The following is a 26,628-nucleotide window of genomic DNA, read 5'->3' on the forward strand; positions in this document are numbered from 1 at the left end:
AGGATCGAAATTACTTTTGTAGAAGAGCTAAAGAGGCTCAGAATAGGGCCTTGAGCTGGGTTCAACTCAGAGGCCTTAATGTTAACCCGGTAAAGACGTATGTGATCCTACTGTGATCCTAATTGCACTTTATAAAAGTGCAATTATACCGATTATAACATATGCTTCAATAATCTGGTGGACTTCTTTCAACAAAAAGTGTAATATCAAACTACTACAGGGAGTTAATCGTACATGCTGCTTGGGTATAAGAGGTGACATGAGTACGACTGGTAACGTTGCTAGATATTCCACATCTTTGAAACATATATAAGATGCTCATAACTTTAGAACTGGTTAAATGCGGTAATAGGACACGTCAAATGCGGTTATAGCTCAACTCCAACAGAATACACTTCCAGAGGTAGGGGTACCAGGCCACTCGGGAGTAGTCGGCAACGAAAGAGCAACTGTAATAGCTTTAAAGAGATGGGAGCTCAAGGTAGTTCAACTGACGAATGCAAAAGATCCTATGTGGTGACACGAGACCAGTACGAGTAACCTCCTTAACATGAGCAAGTCCGAGGTTAGTATAATAGTACGTATTTTGAGTGGGCACACAGGATTAATGGCACTGCTATACAAAATTACAAAACGTGCTGATTCAGCCGAATGTAGGCTATGTAGGGAGTACAGTTGAACTCTTGAGCAATTTCTTTGCCATTGCGAGGCGATTGCCGAAATTAAATCCAAATATCTTGGGAGTGATATTATTCCGTATATAGCAGTAACGTCCAGGAAACTGAGTTTCTGAGTTGACACCATATTTACTCAACCAGTCTGTAGAACATAAATTTACAAGAAGTTTTACGTTAACCCTATATGAACTTTCAATTGTCCACAGCATAAAAGTTTGACCTAGCAGCGAAAAATGCTTCGCGGGCTCCAATGATGGCACATTGAACATGAAATTTATAATATTTTTGCTATATCGATCTCGCATAAAGTAATTCGGTACCAGTATGTAAGAAAGATTACTTGCATTACTGCAAAATTATAAAAATATTACACATTTAATTTTTGTAACAAATTTTTTTTAATAAAAAAACATTATAAAATAAATTAACAAAACTTTGCTAAATATTAAAATTTATGAAATTATTCCATTTTAATTTTAGCCACAAATTCTGCAAAATCAATGTACAGCATGACGGGCACTTCCAAAGCGGCAAAATGACCAGCCTGGTTAAAGTATTTGCTATGAATTAAGTTGGGGAATTTGTCCTTTAATTGCCAGTCCATGGCGGCTGGTAAATCAAAACGGAAACGAGCACAACCCATGGGCGCAGGTGACTGAACACGATCCATTTGATAACTTAAAAATTCCTTAGACATAGACTCCTTGTACAGACGTGCAGCGGTTGTAGCGGAATTTGTCAAATAGTAAATCATCACATTATCCAATAAAGCGTCGATGGTAAAAACTTTGGTCATGCCGTCGAAACGTTGGTTATAAGCGGGACCTGTGGATGCTTGGAATTTCTCAAGAATATAACTAGCCAAACCAACTGGATTGGCAATTAAAGCTGTGCCAATAGTGTCGGGTTTTGTGGCTTGAATATGAAAGTAACCACTTTCTTCCAAACCCCACAATAATTTATCAGTCAAGGGAAAATGATGTTCGCGGAAGAAACGAGCGGGTAAAAATTTATCAGGATTAAAACTAGCAACTACACTCTTCATTAAAGATAGAGGAGTATTTAGGATGCACATATTGGAATGATAACCAATAACATTATCGGGGAAAATAGTGGTCAAACTGCTGCCAATTATGGAACCCCAATCACCTCCTTGTACCAAAAACTTGTTAAAGCCCAAACGTAACATTAAATTACGCATGACAATGGCCATTTCAGCAGCATTTAGACCGACCTTACTAGCAGGCTAAAATGATATTAATATTAGTAGCTATTTATTTACTGAACAAGGTTCATACTCAATTACCTGTGACCAGCCGTAACCAACCAATGAAGGTGCAACAACTTCGAAAACATATTCACTCATATCGGCGGGTTCGGTAAGAATTGGTATGAAGTCATAGAATTCACGCACTGAACCGGGCCAGCCATGTAGCAATAGTAAAGGTAAAACCTTTTTCTTTTTCAAAGCCTCAGCACTGGGTTTAGCATGTATAAAGTGGATGCGCAAACTACATAAAAAATAAACAAAATTAATTTCTAGCAAATGGTCTTAAGTATGTCTTACCCTTGAATTTCGGTGGTAAATTGAGGCAAACTGTTTAGATAGTCTTGACGCTCCGACCATTTGGCTAAATACTTTTCACGCCAATATTCCACAACTTGAGTCATAGCATCAGTATTGTAGCCATATTCGAATTTAACACCTTCCAAAGGTTCAGTTAATTTTAAAGTACGATTTAGTTGTTTTTGCAAATCGGTAATGACCTGTTGGGAAATAAATGTGTATTAGAAAACGATGTATATCTATATATACATAAGTTTTAGAATAATTCTATATAAATTCTGGGCCCAAATTACGGCATATCGGATATCGATCGAAATTTCAATAGAATCTAAATGGTGGTTTCGATCGATATCGTATGCCCTAATTTGGGCCCTGTTTTAAGGCTTTTAACTTTTATGTATATTTGACAATAATGTTGGACTTATAAATAGTTATGAATTTATACCATTATTTGAGACTTTGTTCTTAAATGTAAACTCTAATGTTCTTGCATTTTTAATTAATAAACACGTACATTAGAGTGCCCCGAAGAACAGCTTTTTTTAAGAATATCATATAGGAATACCTCTCAATCAATACGTTTTAATGTATTTTCAATCATTCCGAAATGGATCCCAAAAATTCCGTTATTTTGAGCTGATTATGGGAAAAATATTTTAAAAATTTATTTTGAGTATTTTTGGTAAACAAAATGATCTTGAATGGATTTGAAAGACATATTATTTTCGCTTTTTATCGAAATATATGTCAAAATTGTTTTTATATTTAGCTTCTACATATTTGTTCCATTTTGGAATTTCACAGCTTTCAGTCGTCATAAAATAAAACAAAGTTTGTTGAATTAAATATGTAAAATCGTTTCCCCTTTGAATATTTTTCCGGACAGTTGACATTAAATAAATTTTTCTGTGAGTCGGCCTAATATAGTAATTAGCCTATTGACCTACATATGTTATTAATCTAACGATAATTAAACATTAGATTTCAGTATTCAAACAAAGAAATACAATATTAAGAATGACTATGTAAAAATTTATCATAAAAGCTTGGGTCCTGATAAAAATTGGGTCCAATATGAATAGACCGATGATAAAGGTCTTTTGCTGTTAAAGAAATTTTAATTGTCATTGTCACTATGTTTTTACATCATACACCACTATATATAATTATACCCTATACCACTATAGTGGAGAGGATATTATGCGTTTGTGCTGATGTTTGCAACACCCAAAAATATTGGTCCCATACCTCAGAATCACTTTCTGAGTCGATTAAGCTATGTATGTCAGTCCGTCCGTCTGCGTACCAATATAAACCTTGTGCGCACGCTACAGGTCGAAATTTTTAAGACAAATACTCTTCTTTTGACTCAAGGACGAAGCCTAACCATTATTTTGTCTAGCCTTCATACAACCATACCCCCCGAATAGGTCTTTGAGCTTATAATTATGTAAAATGTCAAATCTAAGTTTCATATAAGTCTAAATGATTCTGTCGTTTTTCGTTATGATCGAGCTTCATTTGACCCTAGACCCCAAACAAAGTCTCTTTCAGAAAATCACTTGAAAGTGAAAAATCACTTTTAAACACTAATATTAGGAAGAATTTCTGCATAAATAACGTTAATGTAATCGTAAAGCGTTCCACCAAAAATTATACGGATAGGACCATATTTACCCTTGTCCCCATATAACCTGTCATTCAGAAAATCACTTTTTTTGTCAACAATTATTTGAAATTTTTAGAATTAAAGTAATTATTACAAAAATAATCCACATTTTTAACATACTCACAGGTGTAGGGTATCATATGTTCAGCCATGCCCGACTATACATTATTATTTGTTAAATTTTCAAAAACCTTAATTTATTATGAATTTAGAAGAAGAAAGATTTTCATTGTAACGAGTATTCGTAGCTATATAGTAAATTTTTGATCAAAGGTTTGTATACCATATGTTCTATTAATAATTTTCCCATTGTGCAAGTACATTAACACTCATTCGTACATGTAATTGTAAAATTATTATTCAAATAGTGTTAACTATTAGCTACTGTTTTGAATCCATATAGATTTTAGTAATAAAATTTTAATTTGAAATATGTTTTTTTATATAACAAAACAAACAAATACAAATTTCAAATCTAATTTTAAAAATTTTAAGTAGTCAAAGGTCATATTCTAGTGTTAATTACTAACCTCTGGTTTGATATCAATCTTAAATGGTTTTATACTTTTGTCTTCTTTATATTTGGCTGCATTACCTGGTCCCCAATATTTATTGGTGTCAAATTTTGGCAACGGTAGCGGACGTGTCAATTCATTGAATTTATGATAACCGAAACCGATAAGTATACTTAGTAAAGCAACAAAAACTATAAGACCTTTCATTTTCGAACGATATTCTTGTCCAACTCACACAATGTAGAACAAATGAAATCTCTTCGAGTCGAAGGTGGTTGTCAAACTGAATAATCGTTTTTATTTCGTTTGTTTGTGGCCAAATTGCTCACAGTAAAAATAAAAATTAAACTTTTTTATGATTTGTTTATTGTTATTGTTTTTGTATGTATGTACGTATTTGTACAAACATATGCATCTACATAGGGATTTTCACATAGAACTTTTTGTTATTGGTGAGATATAAAAAATTATACTCAGTATTCAAAGAATACACTTTCTTGTTTGTATATTTCTACAAAGAGTACTTAGGATATTTCCTCTCTCTTTTTTTAAATTTTACCAGAGTTTAGCTAGACAAAGTTTTGACTGTGATAAGTGATAAGTGACTAACTTATCTTATCTGGTCAGTTTTACGGTAGAATCTTTTAAGGCTTTGGATCTGTTTGGTTTTAAAATAGTACAAATTGTCAAAACAATTAATACGTTATTGTGTTATTAAAACATAGCACCCCCTTATAACGGCACCCGCGAAGAGGGCTTCTGTGCTCATAGTTATGTGAAATGTTCTAGTATCTCTTCAAATTTGATCGGGCTTCATTTGATCCTAGCCCCCATACTAAGTCCCTTTCAGAAAATGACTTGAAAGTCTGATATCACATATAAACATTAATATCACTATGTAATTTTGCATTAATGACATTCATATAGAAATAAATCCCTCTACCAAAACTTATAAGGATAGGCCCATATGTACCCTTGCCCTCGTAAACCCCCTCTTTTAGAAAATCTCTTTTTTTTGTCATCAGATTGCGAAAATATTTCGGAATTACGGTAAAAAAACAAACTAAATGATTTATTATTAAAAAATACCTACTCCTACATTTTCAACATTATCTCTGGTGTAGGGTATCATATGGCCGGCCAAATTTTGTTGGCCTGTGTATTCGTTATTACCAACTGTAACTTGTTAATATTAAAGCATGCGAGTATTTGGGCACAGTACGGAAGTTTGTAAGATTGCACTCTGCATTAATGAAAAATTATGCAAATATTAACTACATATTGTTAAATTTTTTAACAAATCTTTTTAATAAAAAAACATTATAAAATAAATAATTATTAAACCTTTAAAAAATATTTAAATGTATGAAATTATTCTATATTAATTTTAGCCACAAATTCTGCCAAATCAATGTATAACATAACGGGCAATTCCAAAGCGGCAAAATGGCCAGCCTGGTGAAAGTATTTGCTATGAATTAAGTTGGGGAATTTGTCCTTTAATTGCCAGTCCATAGCGGCTGGTAAATCAAAAAGGAAACGGGCACAACCCATAGGTGCAGGTGACTGAACACGATCCATTTGATAACTTAAAAATTCCTTAGACATTGACTCCTTGTACAGACGTGCAGCAGTTGTAGCGGAATTTGTCAAATAGTAAATCATAACATTGTCCAATAAAGCGTCTATGGTAAAGACTTTGGTCATGCCATCAAAACGTTGGTTATTAGCTGGACCTGTAAGTCCTTGGAATTTTTCAAGAATATAACTAGCCAAACCAACTGGATTGCTAATTAAAACTGTGCCAATAGTATCGGGTTTTGTGGCTTGTATATGGAAGTAACCACTTTCTTCTAAGGCCCACAATAATTTATCAGTCAAGGGGTAATGATGTTCGCGCAGAAAACGTGAGGGTAAGAATTTATCAGGTTTAAAACTGGCAACTACACTCTTCATTATAGATAGAGGAGTATTAAGTACGCACAAATTAGAATGATAACCAATAACATTGTCGGGGAAAATAGTAGCCAAACTGCTACCAATTATAGAACCCCAATCACCTCCTTGTACCAAAAACTTGTTAAAGCCCAAACGTAACATTAAATTACGCATGACAATAGACATTTCAGCAGGATTCATACCGATTTTACTAGCAGGCTAAAATCATATTAATATTAATAACTATTTATTTAATAAAAAACATATTCAATTACCTGTGACCAGCCGTAGCCTACTAATGAAGGTGCAACAACTTCAAAAACATATTCACTCATATCGGCGGGTTCGGTAAGAATTGGTATGAAGTCATAGAATTCACGCACTGAACCTGGCCAGCCATGTAGCAATAGTAGAGGTAAAACTTTCTTCTTTTTCAAAGCCTCAGCACTGGGTTTAGCATGTATAAAGTGGATGCGCAAACTAAAAAAAAGTTAAAATAAAATTAATTTTAAATCTATTTCTAGGAAATGGTCTTAAGTATATCTTACCCTTGAATCTCGGTGGTAAATTGAGGCAAACTGTTTAGAAACTCTTGACGTTCCGACCATTTGGCTAAATACTTTTCACGCCAATATTCCACAACTTGGGTCATAGCATCAGTGTTGTAACCATATTCAAATTTAACACCTTCCAAAGGTTCAGTTAATTTTAAAGTACGATTTAATTGTTTTCGTAAATCGTTGATTACCTGATTTATAATTATAATTTTAAACACATACATAAATATCCAAATATAATGTTAGAAATTTGGGAGATTTAAATTTTTCTTCTATTTTTCTATAATTTTTGTTTAAAATCCCGTTATTTACTAACCTCTGGCTTAATATCAATCTTAAAGGGTTTTATAGTTTTGTCTTCTTTATATTTAGCCGCATCTCCTGGGCCCCAATATTTATTGGTGTCAAATTTTGGCAACGGTAGTGGACGTGTCAATTCATCGAATTTAAGATAACCGAAACCGATAAGTATACTTAGTAAAGCAACAAAAACTATAAGACCTTTCATTTTTGAACGATATTGTTGTCGAACCAACAATGTATAAGAAATGAAATCTCTTCTAGTCGAAGGTGGTTGACAAACTAAATAATCGTTCTTATTTTGTTTGTGGCCAAATTACTCACAGTAAAAATTAAACATTTTTATGAATTGTTTATTTTGTTGAGATATAAAATAATTCTCATATTCAAGAATGCCCTTTAGTTTTTTTGCATTTCTACATATATAACTTATCATAATTACTCTCTCTTTTGGAATTTTTTCTCAAGTTACCCAAGTTTTTGATTGTGTTAATGATAAGTCACTAGTCGGCATGTGAAGAGCTTTCTTTTCTTAACTTTTACTTAACTCTCTGGCGATAACTGTGATAAGTGACTGAAGTTATCTTATCTAGTCACTTTTGAGCTATATTCTCTTAAAGCTTTAAAATTTAAAAAAATATACAAATTGTCGAAACAATAAATACATTATGGACTTATTAAATACTTGATTATTCCATTCACTTTTCTAATAGATACGCATTCAAAACTAATTGAACAATTAACAAGTAAAAAAGTATAGTCGGGAGTGGCCGACCATATGATAACCTGCACCACTTGTCAATATTAAATGTGACTTATTTTTCCTAATAATAAAGCATTTATGTTGAATTTTACCTTGGTTCCGCCATATTTAAGCAATTTATTGAAAAAATACTAATTTTCATAAAGAGGTTTTATATGGGGGCTTGAAGCAAATATGGAACGATCCCGGCCAGGTCATCAAGGCTTGTTTAAAAGCTCTTTTCTTTTTTAGTGAGATACAAGTATATTTTACATAATTATATGCTCAAACCCCCTATTCGGGGTTTCATTTGTATGGAAGCTAGGTGAAATAATGGACCGATTTTAACAATTTTCTATAGGCTTCGTTCCTAGGTCAAAAAAGCGTATGTGTAAAATTTTATAAAATTATATTGAAAATCGCGACTTGTAAAGAGCGCGCAAGGACACACATACGGACGGACATAGCTTAATCGACTCAGAAAGTGATTCAGAGCCGATTACTATGCTGTAAGGTATAAGACCAATATTTTTGGGTGTTAAAGATATGAGCACTAACCACTATATGGTGTAGGGTATAAAAACTTATGGTATAAACATAAATATTCGTTCATTTATTAAACACTATCAGAAATCAAACGACCTATACCAATGCATTGGTAGGACCCTTCTTAAAATATAATGATGTTAATAATTCATCTAGGTGATTGGTTTTAATGGGCAACATTAAAAAAAAGATTAATTTTTAATAATTTAAATTTTTTATTAAATTTTTTCTTAATTTTTTGATCCAAGGATAAAGACTATGAAATCGGACCAATATTTCACATACCCCCCATATAAACGTACTCCCAGTTGGGCTTTGGAGTCCATATGTTAAATGTTCTAGTATATCTAACTAGTATTTTGTAAATCGGTACAACTTAGTTTTATAAAAGTCTAAATGATACTGCCGATTTTCGTAATGATCGGGACGCATTTGAAACCCATAATAAGTTCATTTTAGAAAAATCAAGAAAACAATTTTAATTAGATTTTTTTTGAAACATTAAACATTTTCACTACATTTCGATCCTATTTTCATTACTTTCGAAAGTAAACTATAAAGAAAACTTTCAGCAAAAGTTTTTTTTCATTTGACTTGGTATGTATTCATTAACATAATTATCAAGTGGTTAAAATAACAGAAAACTTTATACACGAAAAGAAACAGACTGAAAGGAGAACAAAACTATTTTCAATTAGGAAATGAACAGGAAAATAAAAGTAGAAACTTTCACAAGTACGGTACACCTCAGGGAGAATTTTGTCCTCGGACTTAAACTCGGCTCAACCGAGGAGAAAGAATATTAACCCGGCAAAGACTGAAAGCTATCTTTTTACAAGAATTACGAAAATTACTCAGTACATTGAAACCTTTTTTTAAGGACCAGAAAATATTGATGACCCAAAGAGTTATGTGTATTCCTAGTCCGAAAATTAAGATGGAGACACCATATAAAGGATAGTATCAGCTAGGTACATTTGTGCTGAGCACTGTATAGGAGAACCATAGGCGTAAAACAGGCACTATGGTCACTATGACAGGGTGCTTTATTATACCAGTGCGTAATTATACCAATTCTAACTTGTGGTTTGTTAAGCTAGTGGACATTTTTTATACCCTACACCACTTTTGTGGATTTGTGCTGATGTTTGTAACACACAATACCCACCTTAAATCGGCTTATAATCGTTTTCTGAGTCGATTAAGACTTGTCCATCCTTACGTCTGGCTGACTGTACCTTGTGCGTAGGGTACATGTCGCTATTTTCAAGATAATTGGATGAAATGTGGCACATACACCTTTTATTTGGCTCAAGGACGAAGCATATTGAAAATGGTTAAAATCGGTTCCAGACCAATCGGGAATAAGTGAGATAAATGGTGTACCCATATATCTCATATATATTGCTTTTGGCGTAGAAAATAATTGCAAGTGTAGAAAATAAAAAGTTTGAATTGCAACACCCTTCTTATTGTGGTAAAGAAAAATAATAGTAATAAAGTTGGAAAAAATTAGTACAAGTATCAACACATTTTTAAAAACTAATTTAAACTTTTCAAATGATTCAATATTCATACAATTACATAAATGCAGGTATACTTTAGGGAGTTGCACTAAATTAAAGCAATTCGAGTAACCACATTTAATAGCAGATTTTCAAAGAGTGCAATCGTAAGTAATAATAATATTTCTTAAAGGAATTACTAATAAATAAAATAATCGATTTCTTACAACTAAAATTAAGTATAGTTGGCCATGATCCACTATCTGTTACCCTACACCAACAATTAATAATTTTGAAGTGATTTTCGAATTTTTTTTATGTGGTTAATTGTCAAAAAATCTGTTGTTATCGGGGCCAAATTTAATAATTTCTCAAAAAATAGTATAGATTGAATTTAGTGCAGTAGACAACGATCAAAATATTAATTTTTCTGATTCTTTAATATTCCGACTATATGCTAAATATATGTATGTACATACATATAGTATATGTATAAACCATTTTACATAGCTACACATTCGTTTAAATGCAATAATTTTCGAACACTAGAAATGTAATGTAAATCGCGTGTCATGATCATAACAGTAAAATTATAGACGCATAGAGGATATAAAACTACACCCAAACATACACTGATGTATATTTATATGCCCCTACAGTTTAAAGGGTGCTAAAGTTGTTCTTTCAAACAAACATAGAGTGTGGTCACATTGAACTTTTTATATTTCTCCATAGCCCGACGTTAGAAATTAGTAGCAAGGACGGGGGTTGGTTCATAATTTCTGAATAATTTGTTAACAAAAAACTATTTTTCTGTAAGGGGCTGCTACATGGCGTTAGGGTCAGTCATAAAATTTTAGTTTCTATAAGACTAGTTTAAAGCGTAGTTTCTGAAGGAGATCTATATGTTGACCAGAGTCGCTTTTGGGCCAATCTTCGTTGCGGGTGTATAAAACAATTCATAGAAAATTATATCTCAATTAAACTGTATTTTTGAAGTTATAATGGATCGATATAGACTATTTTAATATCAAATTATATCTTATCAAAAGCGAATATTTTAGGAAAATGACATCCTGCTACCTCCCCCCGTTCGACTCTATCGTACTTTTAATAGGCCGATATGGCTAGATCGTCATAAAATGTAATGAGGATCCATAATATGTATATAAACTTACGCAACATTTCTGTAATCAATATAGAGTTAAACGGCCTTCTTCTTAGACGACCCCCGGGCGCATGTTACATTGGTGAAATCTCCATCTTGGTGTTATTGCAATATTCTTGGAATGATATGACATGGGGTTGAACCAGAGCACCATATAATCTAACACTCCGGGTGGCCAGTTGCCTGCAGGACTTGTCCTGGCTGGTCAGTTGGTTGAGGTTTCTTCGCGTTCCACGTAGTGACTGGGGATTAAACACAAATTTGCGGGGAGAGAATGTTGGTTTAAAGACTGATGTATCCTATGCCATATATATTTGGATTATCTCTCCGGTGCTGTTGCCATCTCAACATATGTCACTGGGTGATGTGACAGAGCAACTTTTGCTGGATTCCTGAACTCTTCGCGTAGCAGGGCGCCAGTATAGGTTGGGGAATTGTCTGAATTGTCTGACATTTGGCAGTTCCCTGCCATTCCCTAGATCGTTCTTCATGGTCTGAGAATGGAACTGATTGCTGAACGATCGGGAAGACTTCCTTGTCACCGCGGGAGACTAGTACTGATTTAGTAGACCTTTTACTTCAGGGAAGTTCTCATTGCTGTTGCCATCTCAACAGGATGTATATTGTTTCATGCAATGCGAGTTATGGTTGAGGCCGTCCGCTCAACTTGTCGGGGCAATTATTGGGTTCGAATTGACTTTGGAAATTCCTACATCCTTAGTCACATTATCTGATATACAGAGGGATTTTGATTTATTGGCTTTGTATTTCGGACTACCAATTACGTCTCTAGGTGCTGTTCCCGAACCAACAGGGCCATCTCAGTAGTGTGGTTGCGCGGGCTTTAAGAGGTTAAGGAATGCACTGGAATGGGTCATAAGTTGTTGGGAATTGCATTTTAAATAATGTAATCTTTCATGACATCGGTCACAGTCCGGTGTACCGGACATTCATTTAAAGTTGGGATCGCCCCTATTATTGACTTTAGGTCAGATGATTTTTTCTTGTCGGGATATGCATTGGGATTGATCCCATGCTGCGAGACATACATGTTAAAATAATCAATCCCAGAACTAATTTCAGTAACCAGTTTTAACCGTAAATAGACCGGGATCTACTGGGATATGCATAATAAAAACTTATGTTCATGTTCCCCCTTTTTTTCAAGCTAAACAATTGAATTAGAAGGATATTTCCAGACATACTATTGTTTTCTTTTCCAGGAATTTAGCATGAAATGGGCGGAAGTACTTAAGTTGCAACATGCATACACAATCAGAAGGTACTGAAATGTACATTAGACAGACACTTACAAATAATTTATTTTAGATAAAACTAAATGCATTGTTAAGTAATTGCGATATCTTCTTATCCACCTTGATCGCCGTTTAATATGGACCTACCACACTGAATTCAAGGATACACAATTAAAATTATAGTCAACTCAATATTACAATTGTAAATTTTTAAGAGCATACCTAATATTTTACATGCATGCACATGAACATTGAAATTTGCCCACAATATTGTTACAATTAAGGTATAAACCAAATATTGGTATAAACTTTACAAAGTTTTACAAGTAAAACCTGAAGTACATAAAGAGGTGTGTGGTCGACTTAATAAATAATTTTTAAATGTTTTTTTAAACATTCAAATTGTTCAATTCTGTTGAAATTGGTGGGAAAGGCGATGAAGAATTAAAACAGTTTGTTTACATAGTTTTTTATGAACTTTGTGTACTATTAAATGTAAATTACATGTTAAAGGGTTAATTCATTAAAATTACTGCCTGAAATCATGCTACATAAATTTTCTTTTATAACAATAAGAGGAAAAAGTATAGTAAAATGAAAAATTTTTAAATTTCTGTTAAAACCCAACACCATTTTTTCAGAGATTGTCAAATGAATGTTTTGTTCTAAGAAATTGACTAGGTTATGTTAGGTTTATAGGAGGATGTGTACTACATGAAATCAGACGCTGCCTATGAAACTATTATATCCCGAATATCATCGAACGAAGAAAGTGCTGCAGTTTCACTGACATCTCCACATGCTCTACATTAGTCTGAATCCGCACGTACAATTTTGTATAGTTGAGCTCGTAATCTTATGTGTCCACTTAGAATACGTATCATCATAACACATATGAAAAGTTTACCTCTAGGAAAGTATTCGGTCATAACTCTCTTACATTACAAAACGATCTTAGATTTAACATTATCGCCTAATATCTCTTTCTGGCCGTCGGTAAATAAGTTAAACCCTTTGGCACATTATTAATTGTAATCCAGTTTACACATTCCGTTATTGCACGGACTTCTGTTGTGATTTATCCAGCAGTTTAGAGACATCCGTGCAACGGATTTCGAAGGATATTTACTCTAATGATCCACTCTGCCATTATATTCTATATGGGATCAGTATTTCAAAGTTCCCTATAAGATAATGAAGTTCGCGAAAATGTGTTGATTTTTCGAATAAGATGTCGGAGTGAAGGAGCTCCTTCTTGCACCGGTGGCAAGTTTTGTTCTGCAAGGTTCTGCCGGTCCATATACAAACACATTGCTGAAGTACTGGAGCTACCTAATCTCTAACCATTGCTGGCCCCTTGCTTAACTTCCAAGATGCAAAAACATCACTTCCGTTTTCAACCACACAGATGCGATAACCTCCAATTAAGTCGCCATCGTCACTTATATGCATAAAACAGGAATCTATCAAATAAGCTGAGGACTCTCAGAGAACACACACAATCTTGTATGAACAAAGTAAACCCTGAACATACCCACACAGGGAAGGAAAATTCAATGGTTACATCCATCACTATTCAAACCAGCACACTTCTCATCCGACACACTCACTCAAGGTATACGGTTGGGTAAGGCCTGCATACCCATACATACATCCCGTATCATATATCTCGGCTGCACCGGACTTATCCCGAATTATAGACTTTACGATGCATCAGTCTTTTAAACAACATTTTCTTACCGCGAAATTGGGTTTAAACCACAGCCACCACGAAAGAAATATCTCCAATAACCGAAGACAAAGTCCGAAACTCTGCCCTGTGGGATATAGGTTTCCGTGGTATTAGATTATGTGGTTCCCTGATTCGAACCTATGTCATATCATTCCAGGAAAAGGCCGAGGGTATATTTGATCATCAGCAGTTTATAGTCAAGGCAGACTCTTATCCCCACTAAGATGGGAGAAGATTCATCAATGTAACATGCTCCTGGGGGGGGGGGGATTGGCAAATTTCCGACTTGTATGCTGTTTTGTGTACCACTTTTTCTTTGACCACAAGTTAGGCATAAATCGGGAATGTTACTTTTCGTATTGGATCATGCTTTTCTATTTCGACATCAATTGAGCCAGGCTGAGGTTGAGTTTCAAATATTTTTAAACCCTTACATTTTTAATCCTTACGGATGATTTGTTTTTATAAAACTGAACGTTCAAGTTAAACATTGTCAATCACAATTAGCATCATAATTTTAATTACCATTATCACCATTGTCATTATTATCATCATCATTGCTTTAATAAAATACATCCATATATTTGCCTGAGTGTCGGATAGTTCTTGATGATGATGTAGTTGTTTTTATAATCTTTACAAAAAAATTAACATAAATATTTAAAAAAATTATTACTCAATTATTAGATTGACCTTGTTAGAAATACTTATTTAACATCCAAACAACCTCCAGCAAACAAAAACATCTTTCATTAATGGCCATTGGCCAACAAAAAGCTAAGAATCATTACAACAAAAAAGTTTAAATAAATGGGGAGCTTAAATGAACCGCATCATGGTACAATCGGGCACAACAATTTGTTAGTTAGAAGTATGAACGAGCGCAAAGAACCAGCACACGTTTTTAAGAATTAAAAACGAAATTAACGAAAGTGTTTTTTTATTTGTTTAACCAACCAGAGACGTAGCATACGAGAGGGGCTAATGGTGCAGTAATTATTTTCATTAAACCAAAACCAATGATTAATTGAAAAGTCTTGAGAAGTCCTTGAAGAGAGAGTTTAGTATTCAAACAAATATAAATTATAGAACAATTAAATTCTGAACTACGCATCTGCTCAAAATGTTTTTGTTCTGGCTTTTAAAATTATAGTTTATTAGAATTGTTTGTGTTGTTTTTTGTTTTGTTTTGCTTAATGCTCATAATAACCAAATATTATTTGAAATAAAAAAAGTAGATATTTTGGGCGTATGCTATATTGCAGGTAATTATGATGAGCTGTTAAAATGATGAGACTTGAAAACATCAAAAGACCCAAAGATTTTTATCAATTATGACTAAACATTATTGTTGTTTCCTAAATTTACTATTTTTTTAGAGATGAAATGCTTGGATTTAGGTTTATTTCATAAAAATTTATTAAATATTTAATAATATTTTCAAATATCTGACATCATTTGAAACAAATATTATAAGATTAAAATAGGATAAGTTTTTATTAAAACCGAATAATATTACGATACTATATATAGTATACGAACGTAATTCTGGAATACTTAAGAGCTTTTATACTGATATGAACATTAGGGTGGATCAAGAAAACTTCCTTGATAAGACCAGCTTTTCACTTTTTTTGTATTTTAACGTCAAATATATCCATAAATGAAGATAGGATAAACTGGTCGCATATACCCGAACCTTGGACCAAATGTAAAATAGTTATTTTCCCTCTCATACGAACACAAAAGACTTCAGCCCAACTAGTCTGTCCTCCTTTCTTCTCCAAGCATTGAAAGTATAATTGATATACAGTTAAGAATATCAAACATAACTTATTGTTAGCGTCTCAATAATCTACATGAAGGGAAAATCTGTTGAGATTGCATTACATTTGCTAGTGAGTAACATAGAAAAGACTTTAGTGCACATCTTGATTTCAACAACGTACACCTCGAGTCGATAATATCGAATCTAAATGTTTTGGGTATAAACCAGACGGTACAAGCTTTCATCAAGGGACTACTGACCAAAAGGAGGCAACAAATGTCATGAAAGTGGCAAACCACGAAAATCCTCAAGGAGAAGTTTTATTTCCTTTACTATGCATGGAACTCATATATACATATGTAGATATGGACGTCTCCGTTGCTGTATCTGGCAAATATCTAGATACTATTAACATCGCAAATCCATCCAAAACTAAACTTTTTTCTTCACCAGAATATACAAGTTATCCAGTTTAACAAATATCTAGGAGTCATCTTGGATTCAGAACTATCACGGCATTTGAACACTCCAGAGTGAACAAAGCGCCTGTGGCTCTATAATCATACAGAAGTTCAATATGGAAGTTCAGGGGTATAAACCATAATGCAGCTATATGGTGCACTTGCCCATCCACTCCAGGAGATTTAAAGAAAAAATTAGTTAATGATGCCATGAGCCCTTCGTATCACTCCACCAAATGTTCACTTTGTTATGAAGAATTGGTTACCTATTGATCTAATGGCTCAAGAGGTTGCCCTCTACTCAGGATAATCGATATATGGCATATGACTCAATCAGGCCACTTCTACCGTAATTAAGAGTTCCCAAAACAAAATTTATGAAAGAAGCTTTTCAGTGTCGATTCAACACGATCTAATTGTGATGGAATCAATTCTTGTTGATGGATCGTATAAGGTCTTCGCTGATGGCAAAAATGATGGCTTCTATAAAGCACATAATAGGACGAGAGTTTCTTTTAAACTTCCTGATCAATATAGCGTACTTTATGCTGAAGTATCAACCATAAAACGTGCTGCCAAATTGCTCAGGTTTTATTGAATATACAATGATTATATTCGAATATACACCGAATGTTAGGATGTCCTAAAGGTTGTGATACTTATTTATACAACATCGCACTTGGTCGTAGTGAGATGGCGAAACATTCCACTTTACAAACGAGCAAACGCTCGATTAGTGATAAACTCCACGTGCTTACGATGGTCGATTAAGGCCACCTGTAGACTGGCGAAAGTTATGTGGCCCTCATACGACGCACGAAGATCACAAGCCCTACCTCAGTTTCCCAGAGAAAATCTACGGAACATAACTGGCCTTTCGGGCACCATGCTATAAGACTGAAATTACCCTGTAATGACTTCTGCCGGACCTGTCAAGACGAAAGAGGAAGAAGTGTTACTCACTTTCTCCGTCAGTGTCATAGCTGAGCATAAATTAAATCTGCTAGGAGCCAACCTGCACGATCCAACGGATCCAATTTCTCCTTTATTAGTGCTACAAACAGGTTTAAAATTCAAAGAAATTGGGTCGAAATATACCAATAGGCTGACCGCTTCTTTACAGGTATCACAAAGGGATCAACGTAATGGACTCAAGTCTGTTCACAGTGATAACAGCACAGGGACAATAGGGTGTCCCGTTAACCATTTTTTTTTTGTTGGAATACCACACAAACCATGCGCATTAATGTACTAAATATGAGAAAAATAAAAAAAAAATTTTTCAAAAGGGGCCTCAGTTCCTCTCCAACGACAGAAAATCTTGATCTCAGTACAATATGTTCAACAAAAAATTGTCTGCAATCTTTTCGAAATGGGTGTCAAAAATTCCGTAATTTTAAGCTTATCACGGAAAAAATAATAAGACGACTTTTAGTGCATTATAGGTGGCATATAAATTCCAAAATAATCTAAAAATATCTAAAATACACTAAATCAAATGGTATGATATGGCAAAATCAAAACAATCTGATTCCCTTGAGGCCGCCATTTAAGGTCTAATTAGGGCTGCATTAGTCCTGAATCGACACTTGATATAAATCTGTGAAAAATTATAATAAAAGTAAAGACAACTTTTCGGTTAAAATATCATTATTCTAAGTTCAGCTAGGGTTATGCGATCATGATCTCGTAAAATATAATTATAATAACATGTAACCGATAAATAAATAAAAATTTCCATGTTTGCGGTAATGAGATTTATTGAATAATCTTAAATTATCAGTTTTAAAAATGTACATACAAATAAATTTAGAAAATTTATTAAGAATGCGTGTTATCCGAAATATATTCCCCTTTAGCATCATCCCATACAGGGAATTCCACTTTTTCACGTTCACCACTCGGTTGATAATCAAGCGGTTTTACAATTGTATCAAAATCGGGTGATCTTTCTAAACGCTTTAGGACACTTAACTGAAATGAGATTAAAACAGAACTGATCTCAGTCTATTTATATTGAATTGTTTAATTTAAACATAAACAAACCCGCTCATTGCTTTGTTCTATTGAGGCTATACAAAATTGTGTGTTTAAAAATAGATTTATTAAGAATAAAATGTAATAAAAATTCATTTTTTAATGTTTTTTTCTTTTTTTGTTTGTGAGTTGTTTGTGGAGTAACTTGCACGATGATTGCCGCACAAGTTTGTTTTTGATACTGATTCATTTAGTCTCTTTATAAATCGTCATATATTTACATATATAAATATTTTTATTGTTGTTCTTCTTAAAAGTTATTACAGTGATATTGAAGTTTGTTCGTACAGTGATTTAAATTAAATTTCGAAGAAAATCATGAAGACATAACCATATCGAACATGACGAAAACGGGATTTTTAAAGAGTTTAGCCTAAGATGTCTCCAAACCTGTCCTCTATGTTAAAAATTTGTTGAACTGTGTAATTTACATAAGTATTTCACTTGTTCGATTGGACTGTCTCTAGAATAGAAATAGAGTTAAATAATGGAATGTTTGTAGGTTAATTTTGGAAAACACTGTATAATTGAACTGATAAGAATTGGAGCTAATATAGGTATGTATATGTATGTTCTTATAAAAATATGCATGCGACAATATTTACTCGATTTTTATACCCTCCACCACCATCAGTGGTGATAGAGGGTATATATAAGTTTGTCGTTCCGTGTGTAACACTAAGAAATATTCATCTAAGACCCAACAAAGTATATATATTCTGGGTCCTTATGAAATTCTGAGTCGATTTAGCTATGTCCGTCTGTCTGTCTGTCTGTCTGTGTAAAACACGCTCACGTTAAAACTAAGCAAAGGAAATCAACCAAATTCACCCTAAATATTTATTATTATCCTGAGCAGTTTGGTATTGAAAATCAGCAAAATCTGTTTACAACGTAAAAAGTTATGAGTAAAAATTTCAGACTACCTCGAAAAAAATTACGTCTTTTCATAATTCTTTTGAAGTTTTCTCAGAAACTACCAAAGATATTTCGATGAATTTTGTCACACATTATTTAAATATGTTGTGTACATACAAATCATTCTACGAAATTTTATACGGATCGGTCCATTCATTATTGGTCATAGCTCCCATATAAGGCCCACTTCCGAAAATCATTTAAAAGCTCATTTTTCATTGTCATATAAAGCTATCTTGATGAAATTCGACACAAATATGTTTAGTCTAAATATAAATCACTCTACGAAAGTTTTTCCGGATAGGTCCATAATTGGTCATAGCTCCCATATAAAGTCCCCATTGAATTATAAAGCTATCGGTATAAAATTCGACAAAAATGCGTTTTGTTTACATTCAAATCATTTTACCAACTTTTTTACGGATCGGTCCATTATTGGTCATAGCTACCATAAAAGGCCCACTTCCGAAAATCACTTAAAAGCACATATTTCATTGTCAAATGAAGCTATCGTGATAAAATTCGACACAAATATGTTTTGTCTTTATATGAGTCACTCTACGAAATTTTTTCCAGATAGGCTCATAATTGGTCACAGCTCCCATATAAGGTCCACTTCCAAAAATCACTTAAACGAATATACATATTTCATTAAATTCTAAAGCTATAAGGATAAAATTCGACTTGAATATGTTTTGTGTACATATAAATCATTCTACCACTTTTTCCCCGGATCGGTTCATTATTGGTCATAGCTCCCATATAAGTCCCACTTCCGAAAATTACTTAAACGCACATATTTCATTGTCAAATAAAGTTATCTTGATAAAATTCGACAAAAATATGTCTCATATATGAATCACTCTACGAAATTTTTTCCGGATAGGCTCCCACAGAGGGCCCACTTACGAAAATCACTTAAACGCACATATTTATTTGAATAATAAACCTATCTGGATAAAGTACGACTTGAATATGTTTTGTGAGCATATAAATCATTCTACCAAATTTTTTCCGGATTGTTCCATATATGGTAATAGCTCCTTCAAAAAATCACTTAAACGCATATATTTCATTATCAAATAAAGATATCTTGATAAAATTCGACACAAATATGTTTTGTGTAAGGTCATAGCTCCTATACATATAAAGTCCACTTCCGAAAATAACCTAAACGCACATGTTTCATTAATTAATATATCTATTGTAGTAAAATTCGACTTGAATTTTTTTTGGCATGTAAATCATTATACGAATTTTTTTCCTTATCGGTTGATAATTGGTCACAACTCCCATATAAGGACCATTTCCGAAAATTACTCAAATGCACATTAACAATCAAAGTTATCGGGATAAAATTCGATATAAATGTGTATTTTGTATATATAAATCTTTCTACGGATTTTTTCTTCCGGATCGGTCCATAGGTTGTCTTAGCTCCCATATAAGGTATACTTCTGAAAATCACTTAATACCACTTAATTCGTAATTAAATGATTATATCCGGATAAAATTCAAAATGAGTATATTCTGTGTACAGATAAATCATTATATTAAAATGTTTTCAAACTGGCCTATTAATATGCATTTTTATCGACCTAATTAAAATTAATTAATAAGGAAACAAAAATTTTGCCAAGTTATCTAAAAATTAGATAGTTAAATGGGTTTCAATAAAAAGTAGCTTGCTGATGGAGGGTATTTAAGATTCGGCATAGCCGAATATAGCACTCTAACTTGTTTATTTATAACAATATATTATTATAAAGAAATATAAATAAGTGGTATATTTATACCCTACACCACTTTAGTGGGGAGGGTATATTGGATTTGTGCTGATGTTTGTAACATACAAAAATATTCGTCCTAGACCCACCTTAAAGTATACCAATCGGCTTAGAATCGTTTTCTGAGTCGATTAAGCTATGTCCGTCCGTCTGGCTGGCTGGCTGGCTGTCCATGTAAACCTTGTGCGCAAGGTACAGGTCGCAATTTTCAAGATAATTGGATGAAATTTGGCACGCACGTTTTATTTCACTCAAGGACTATTGAAAATGGTTAAAATCGGTCCATTATTTCACCTAGCCCCCATAGAACAGAAACACCCGAAAAGGGCTTCTGAGCTCATAATTATGTTAAATATACAGATATATCGATAAAATACGGCACAACTAAGTTTTATAGAAGTCTTGATGACCCTGCCAAATTTCATAAAGATCGGGCCCATTTGACCCTAGCTCCCATACAAAGTCCCCTTCAGAAAATTACTTGAATGTCCCAAATTAACTTATAAACACAAATATCGCGATGAAATTCAGCACAATAAAATATTATGTAAATATAAATATATTCACAAAATTTGATCGGGCTTGGTCCATATTTGCCCCTAGCCCCCATATAAAGCCTCTTTCAGAAAATTAGTTTTTCATCCATAAATTGCTTAAATGTATCGGAACAAGGGAATATTGAAGATAAATGCTTTATTATGAAAAATAAATCACATTTAATATTCATAACTGGTGTAGGGTATCATATGGTCGGCCACGCCCGACTATACTTTCTTACTTGTTTTTATTATTTCCGAGAAGAATTGATCTATAAATATTATAACAACGTAAAAGTTTTTGCACATTTCAGAAAAAAAACTTTTTAGACCATTTAAGAACAATTAAAATACAAATTTGCATATTATCTATAACAAATTAATACTCATTTATCATTAATGACAACTAAATGAAAAGCAAAAGAATTAGAATTAAAATTAGTTCCAGTTTTTATATAAATTACTTTTAACTGAAACTAAAATTTAAAGTAATTTTTTTCAATATCATCATGAAATACTTTATAATTTCTCTAGCAGTTTTGGCTGTCATTGCTTTCGTTAAAGCTCAGGTCATAAACAATTTTTTTGAAATTGGTCTAAAAAAATTAAATAATATTTTATTTTTTTACAGGATGCGACTACTGAAAGCGAAAGTTCTTTTGAAGAGTTAACACCTCGAGGGGGGTTTCCCTTTCCTTTTCGATTTCTAAACCTTTTGCCATCCAACTTTTTTGGTTAATATTTAAACATATGATTTGATTAATATCAGCTATGTCAATAAAACCTTATTTAATGCAATATAACAAAATGTTAACTTTTGTAGGATCATATTCAATCAGGACCACGAACTTTCAATTATAATATTATGTATTTGAATATAATGTGCAAAAATTATATTTTTGAAAATGGGCAATATCGGTCCACGTGTTCGGATAGCTTCCATACATGTGGACCCACGAAATACAGATTTAACGGACATAACTGTTTTAAAAGTACGAGTATAGTGATGAAATTCGACACATATAAGTTCCATGCGAGCCAACCAAATTTTATGAGAATTGGTCCAAAATCGACCCTACTCCTAATATAAGGTCCCCTTCAAAAAACGACTTTAACGATAATTGTTGTCTTAAAACGATAATTGTTGTCTTAAATATAGCGATGAAATTTGACATAAGTAATTCTCTTACGAGAAAAATCATCTCTATCAAATTTTATGTGGATCGGTCCTTATAACCCCATATAAGGTCCCGTTCAAAAAATGACTTAATCGCTCATTACTGACTTAAAAATACAAATATAACGATGATATTCGATACGCATAAGTTTCATGCGAGCTAAAATCTCTCTACCAAATTTTATGTGGATTGGTCCGTAATTGATTCTACCGCCCCCAGAATGGAAATTTTTTGGAAATAAATCTGGCATTTCTAAACGGCTGATCCGATCGGGATAAAATTTGGCGTGAGCGTAGCCAAGGAGTATTCGAGTTTAAGTTTTGAAGATGAACCCTGCAGATGCCCCAGGGACGGCGCTGTGGCGGCTCAAAGTAGGGTACCTACGACATGTAAAATTTTTAAACTCGTGCCATTTTTTTGTTTTTCACCCAAATACAAAGATTTTTATATTTTGTGAAAGCGCTCGACGAGATCTTGAAAAAACATGCTTGGACATACTACTTATCTCTTATAATATCCGAGTTATAGGCATTTAAAAATTTAGTGATACAAAATTTACCATACCTTGGTCCGCCTTTTTTTGAATACCGGGCGTAATTTTGGACGAAATGGACTCAATTTTTTCTTGTTAGTTAGACAACAAAATTTCCAATAATATACAAAAAATTTCAGATCAATATCATTTACAGATCCAAAAATATACGTTTTTTAATTTAAAAATTTAAAAAATTTTAGATTTTTGGCGTTTTTTTGCCAAAAATGTGTCTTAACTCTTTTATTAATAAAATAAAATTTTCTTTAAGAACATAGAACAATTTTATAGTTTTCTAAAAGGTATCTTTACGCAGAACGCTTTGGCGTAAAAAACTTGTCCTATTTTTTGAAAATGTTGCCACTGCGTCTTTCCGAATATGACCTATTTTTTATCAAAACTTCAACTTTGGGCGACATGTTCTAAAATCCCAAAGCTGGGATCAGAAAACTGAAAGCAGTTTTGGAAACCTCAATATGTTTTCTATTTACTCCAAAAGTATTTTCCCAGCCCTGAAAGAAATGTGGACCCTATGGGCAAAAAAGTAAAAAATCCCATTTTTGGGATTTTCATTCCTATTTTTGGGAATTGCGGGATGCCCTTTGACCTTTTCAATTTTTTTTTTGCATATTCTTATTTGAAATGACAAATTTAACAAGCGTTGAAAATTTCATTGAGTTTTGTTCATAAATAAAGATTTTGTCATATATTACATATTTGTTTAATTTCTAAAACTATGATTTATATCAAAATTTTAATAGGATCGCAGATAGCTACAACAATTTAGTCCATATTTATCCCTTAATATCATTTTTTAGTTAGATATGGAAATTCTCGACCCTTTACAAAAAATTTCAAGCCAATATCTCAATTACATTCAAAAATATGTTCATTTAAACCTGTGTCCTTTAATTTCATCTTTTTCATATTTTAGTATTAAGTATGACAGAACATATTTAAATCTTATCTCTTTACCTATTTTCTATTTGTTTGCTTATCCTTATAATTGAAAGGTCCTATTATGCTTAAATTTTCAAAAATTTATAACTATTTTTTACCTAAATTTTTTCGACAGATCATTTCGATCTGTTTTGTATTCAAAAAAAGGCGGACGAAGGTATGGTAAATTTTGTATCACTAAATTTTTAAATGCCTATAACTCGGATATTATAAGAGATAAGTAGTATGTCCAAGCATGTTTTTTCAAGATCTCGTCGAGCGCTTTCACAAAGCGCTCGACGTATTTGGGTGAAAAACAAAAAAATGGCACGAGTTTAAAAATTTTACATGTCGTAGGTACCCCACTTTGAGCCGCCACAGCGCCGTCCCTGGGGCATCTGCAGGGTTCATCTTCAAAACTTAAACTCGAATACTCCTTGGCTATGCTCATGCCAAATTTTATCCCGATCGGATCAGCCGTTTAGAAATGCCAGATTTATTTCCAAAAAATTTCCATTCTGCCCCACTGTGCGCCCATACAAGGTCCCCTTCAAAAAAGGTCTTTAGCGCTCATTAGTGGCTTAAAAATACAAGTATAAAAAATTCAACATAAATAAGTCTCTATAAGCGAAATCCTCTCTACCAAATTTTATGTGGATCGGTTCATAATTGACCCTACCCCCCTTCAGATAATTACTTTAAAGCTCATTAGTGGTTTAAAAGTACAAGTTAGAGATGAAATTCGACATAAGTAAGTTTCTTACGAGCCAAAACCTCTCTACGGACTTTTATGAGAATCTGCAAATGATTGAATCTCATAAAAGCAATGACTTTAAAGTTCATTACTGGCTTAAAAATACGAGTAAAGCGATGAAATACGACACGAGTTAAAATCTCTCTACCAAATTTATTGAGGATTGGTCCATAATTTATCCTAAGGGTCCCCTTCAGAAAATTACTTTAGCGATCATTGTTGACTTAAAAATATAGGTACAGTTATGAAATTTGAGATAATAAACTTTTATAGGAACGTAAATCTGCCCACCGAATTTCATGCAGAAAGTGTGGGGAAGTCGAGAAGTAAACATTTTTTATATAAACCAAAATCGGTCTAAAAAAATTATGAACCATTTTATGAAAAACGGTCAATAATTAACCCTACCTCTCATATAAGGTCCTCTTCAGTTAATTTGATGAGTAATATCACCCTGATGTTTATAGGGGAGCATTCCTTTTACGGCATACGGTTTGATGGTGGGTATATGAGATACTCTCACTTGTGTAGTACCTACTTATAAACTTTTATTCGTGTTTGTTTGTTTTCATGTCTCTATGTTAACAATTTTTGAAAAATTATTAAAGAATATTTGGAAAGCTTCAACACAACTTCTTTCGAATAAATTATACATTCCACATAAAACTTACAGTAAAATGTAATGAGTTAAAAAGCTCCCTTACAAATTAGTACATAAATAAGTCATTACAAATATATTATTATATGAAAGACATTGTTAGATTTAGTTTTAAGGTAGATCACACAAGTATGTGTGTAATTAAGAAGACCAACAGATGATCTATAGAGATATGGAATACTTGATAATCCGTCTTAATATTTTAATATCATTGCAGTATAAGTAAGTCTCTTATAGGCGAAGAGTGCCTATTATCATTAATTTTTGTTTAAGTCTGATTTGTGTTCTAAGGGCGTATTCTTTATTTATGTAGGTGAAGTGTATCCATAACCAGAATCCTACCGTAACAACTCTATTTACCCTCGCAATAAATTCAATGCTACCGGATTTTTACCACCAAACAATAGAACCATGAGCCAGAATCGGTCTGATTATGGCTTTTTATAACCAATATATCAGTCGTGGTTTAAGTGTCTATGTTTTGCTAATAAGGTTTTAACATTAGTACATAGCAGCGTAGGTCATTTTTACCCTCTCATTTAGATTTAGTATCCATTTTAGTTTTTAATCAAGTTTATTATTATTGTTTTTTTCCTCATTTTTATATTTTGTATGAAAAATTTTCGGTTGTGGGGTGATCCGTGGATCCGTGGAATCCAATAGTTTATTCAAGATAACAGTATTATTTATAACTTTACAAAGGAGGAGGGGAAGATGTAGTTGTTATTGTAGAAGGAGTAAAAGTATCACGTTCGAAATTATTGTTTTGTATTAAATCGAATAGAACTTGTCTTCTATAAATACCATTGAAGAAAGGAAAAATTGGTCTCCAGTTTGGAAATTGCAAAGGCAATCCAAATGGCCTTTCGGGAACTGAGGGCTCTTCCG

The 26,628-nt window shown here is 33.0% G+C and overlaps 2 protein-coding genes across 2 annotated transcripts; both read right to left on the reverse strand.

The window, feature by feature from the left end:
• Positions 1-1,056: 1,056 nt before the first annotated feature.
• Positions 1,057-4,707, reverse strand: LOC119604377 (juvenile hormone epoxide hydrolase 1-like). The gene is made up of 4 exons (XM_037956940.1): positions 4,444-4,707; positions 2,245-2,444; positions 1,984-2,188; positions 1,057-1,923 (listed from the first exon to the last, which is right to left on the reverse strand). The coding sequence occupies exons 1-4, from the start codon at positions 4,633-4,635 to the stop codon at positions 1,138-1,140; spliced, it is 1,383 nt and encodes a 460-aa protein (XP_037812868.1). The 5' UTR covers positions 4,636-4,707; the 3' UTR covers positions 1,057-1,137.
• A 1,008-nt stretch (positions 4,708-5,715) lies between these two features.
• On the reverse strand, positions 5,716-7,501 carry LOC119604378 (juvenile hormone epoxide hydrolase 2-like). Its single transcript, XM_037956941.1, has 4 exons — positions 7,240-7,501; positions 6,915-7,114; positions 6,642-6,846; positions 5,716-6,585 (listed from the first exon to the last, which is right to left on the reverse strand). The coding sequence occupies exons 1-4, from the start codon at positions 7,429-7,431 to the stop codon at positions 5,800-5,802; spliced, it is 1,383 nt and encodes a 460-aa protein (XP_037812869.1). The 5' UTR covers positions 7,432-7,501; the 3' UTR covers positions 5,716-5,799.
• Positions 7,502-26,628: the final 19,127 nt, after the last annotated feature.

The sequence above is a fragment of the Lucilia sericata genome, unplaced genomic scaffold, assembly GCF_015586225.1.
Source record: "Lucilia sericata isolate MDLA Ls3-8-SP2 unplaced genomic scaffold, ASM1558622v1 Contig000387F_arrow, whole genome shotgun sequence".
Classification (NCBI taxonomy): Eukaryota; Metazoa; Arthropoda; class Insecta; order Diptera; family Calliphoridae; genus Lucilia; species Lucilia sericata.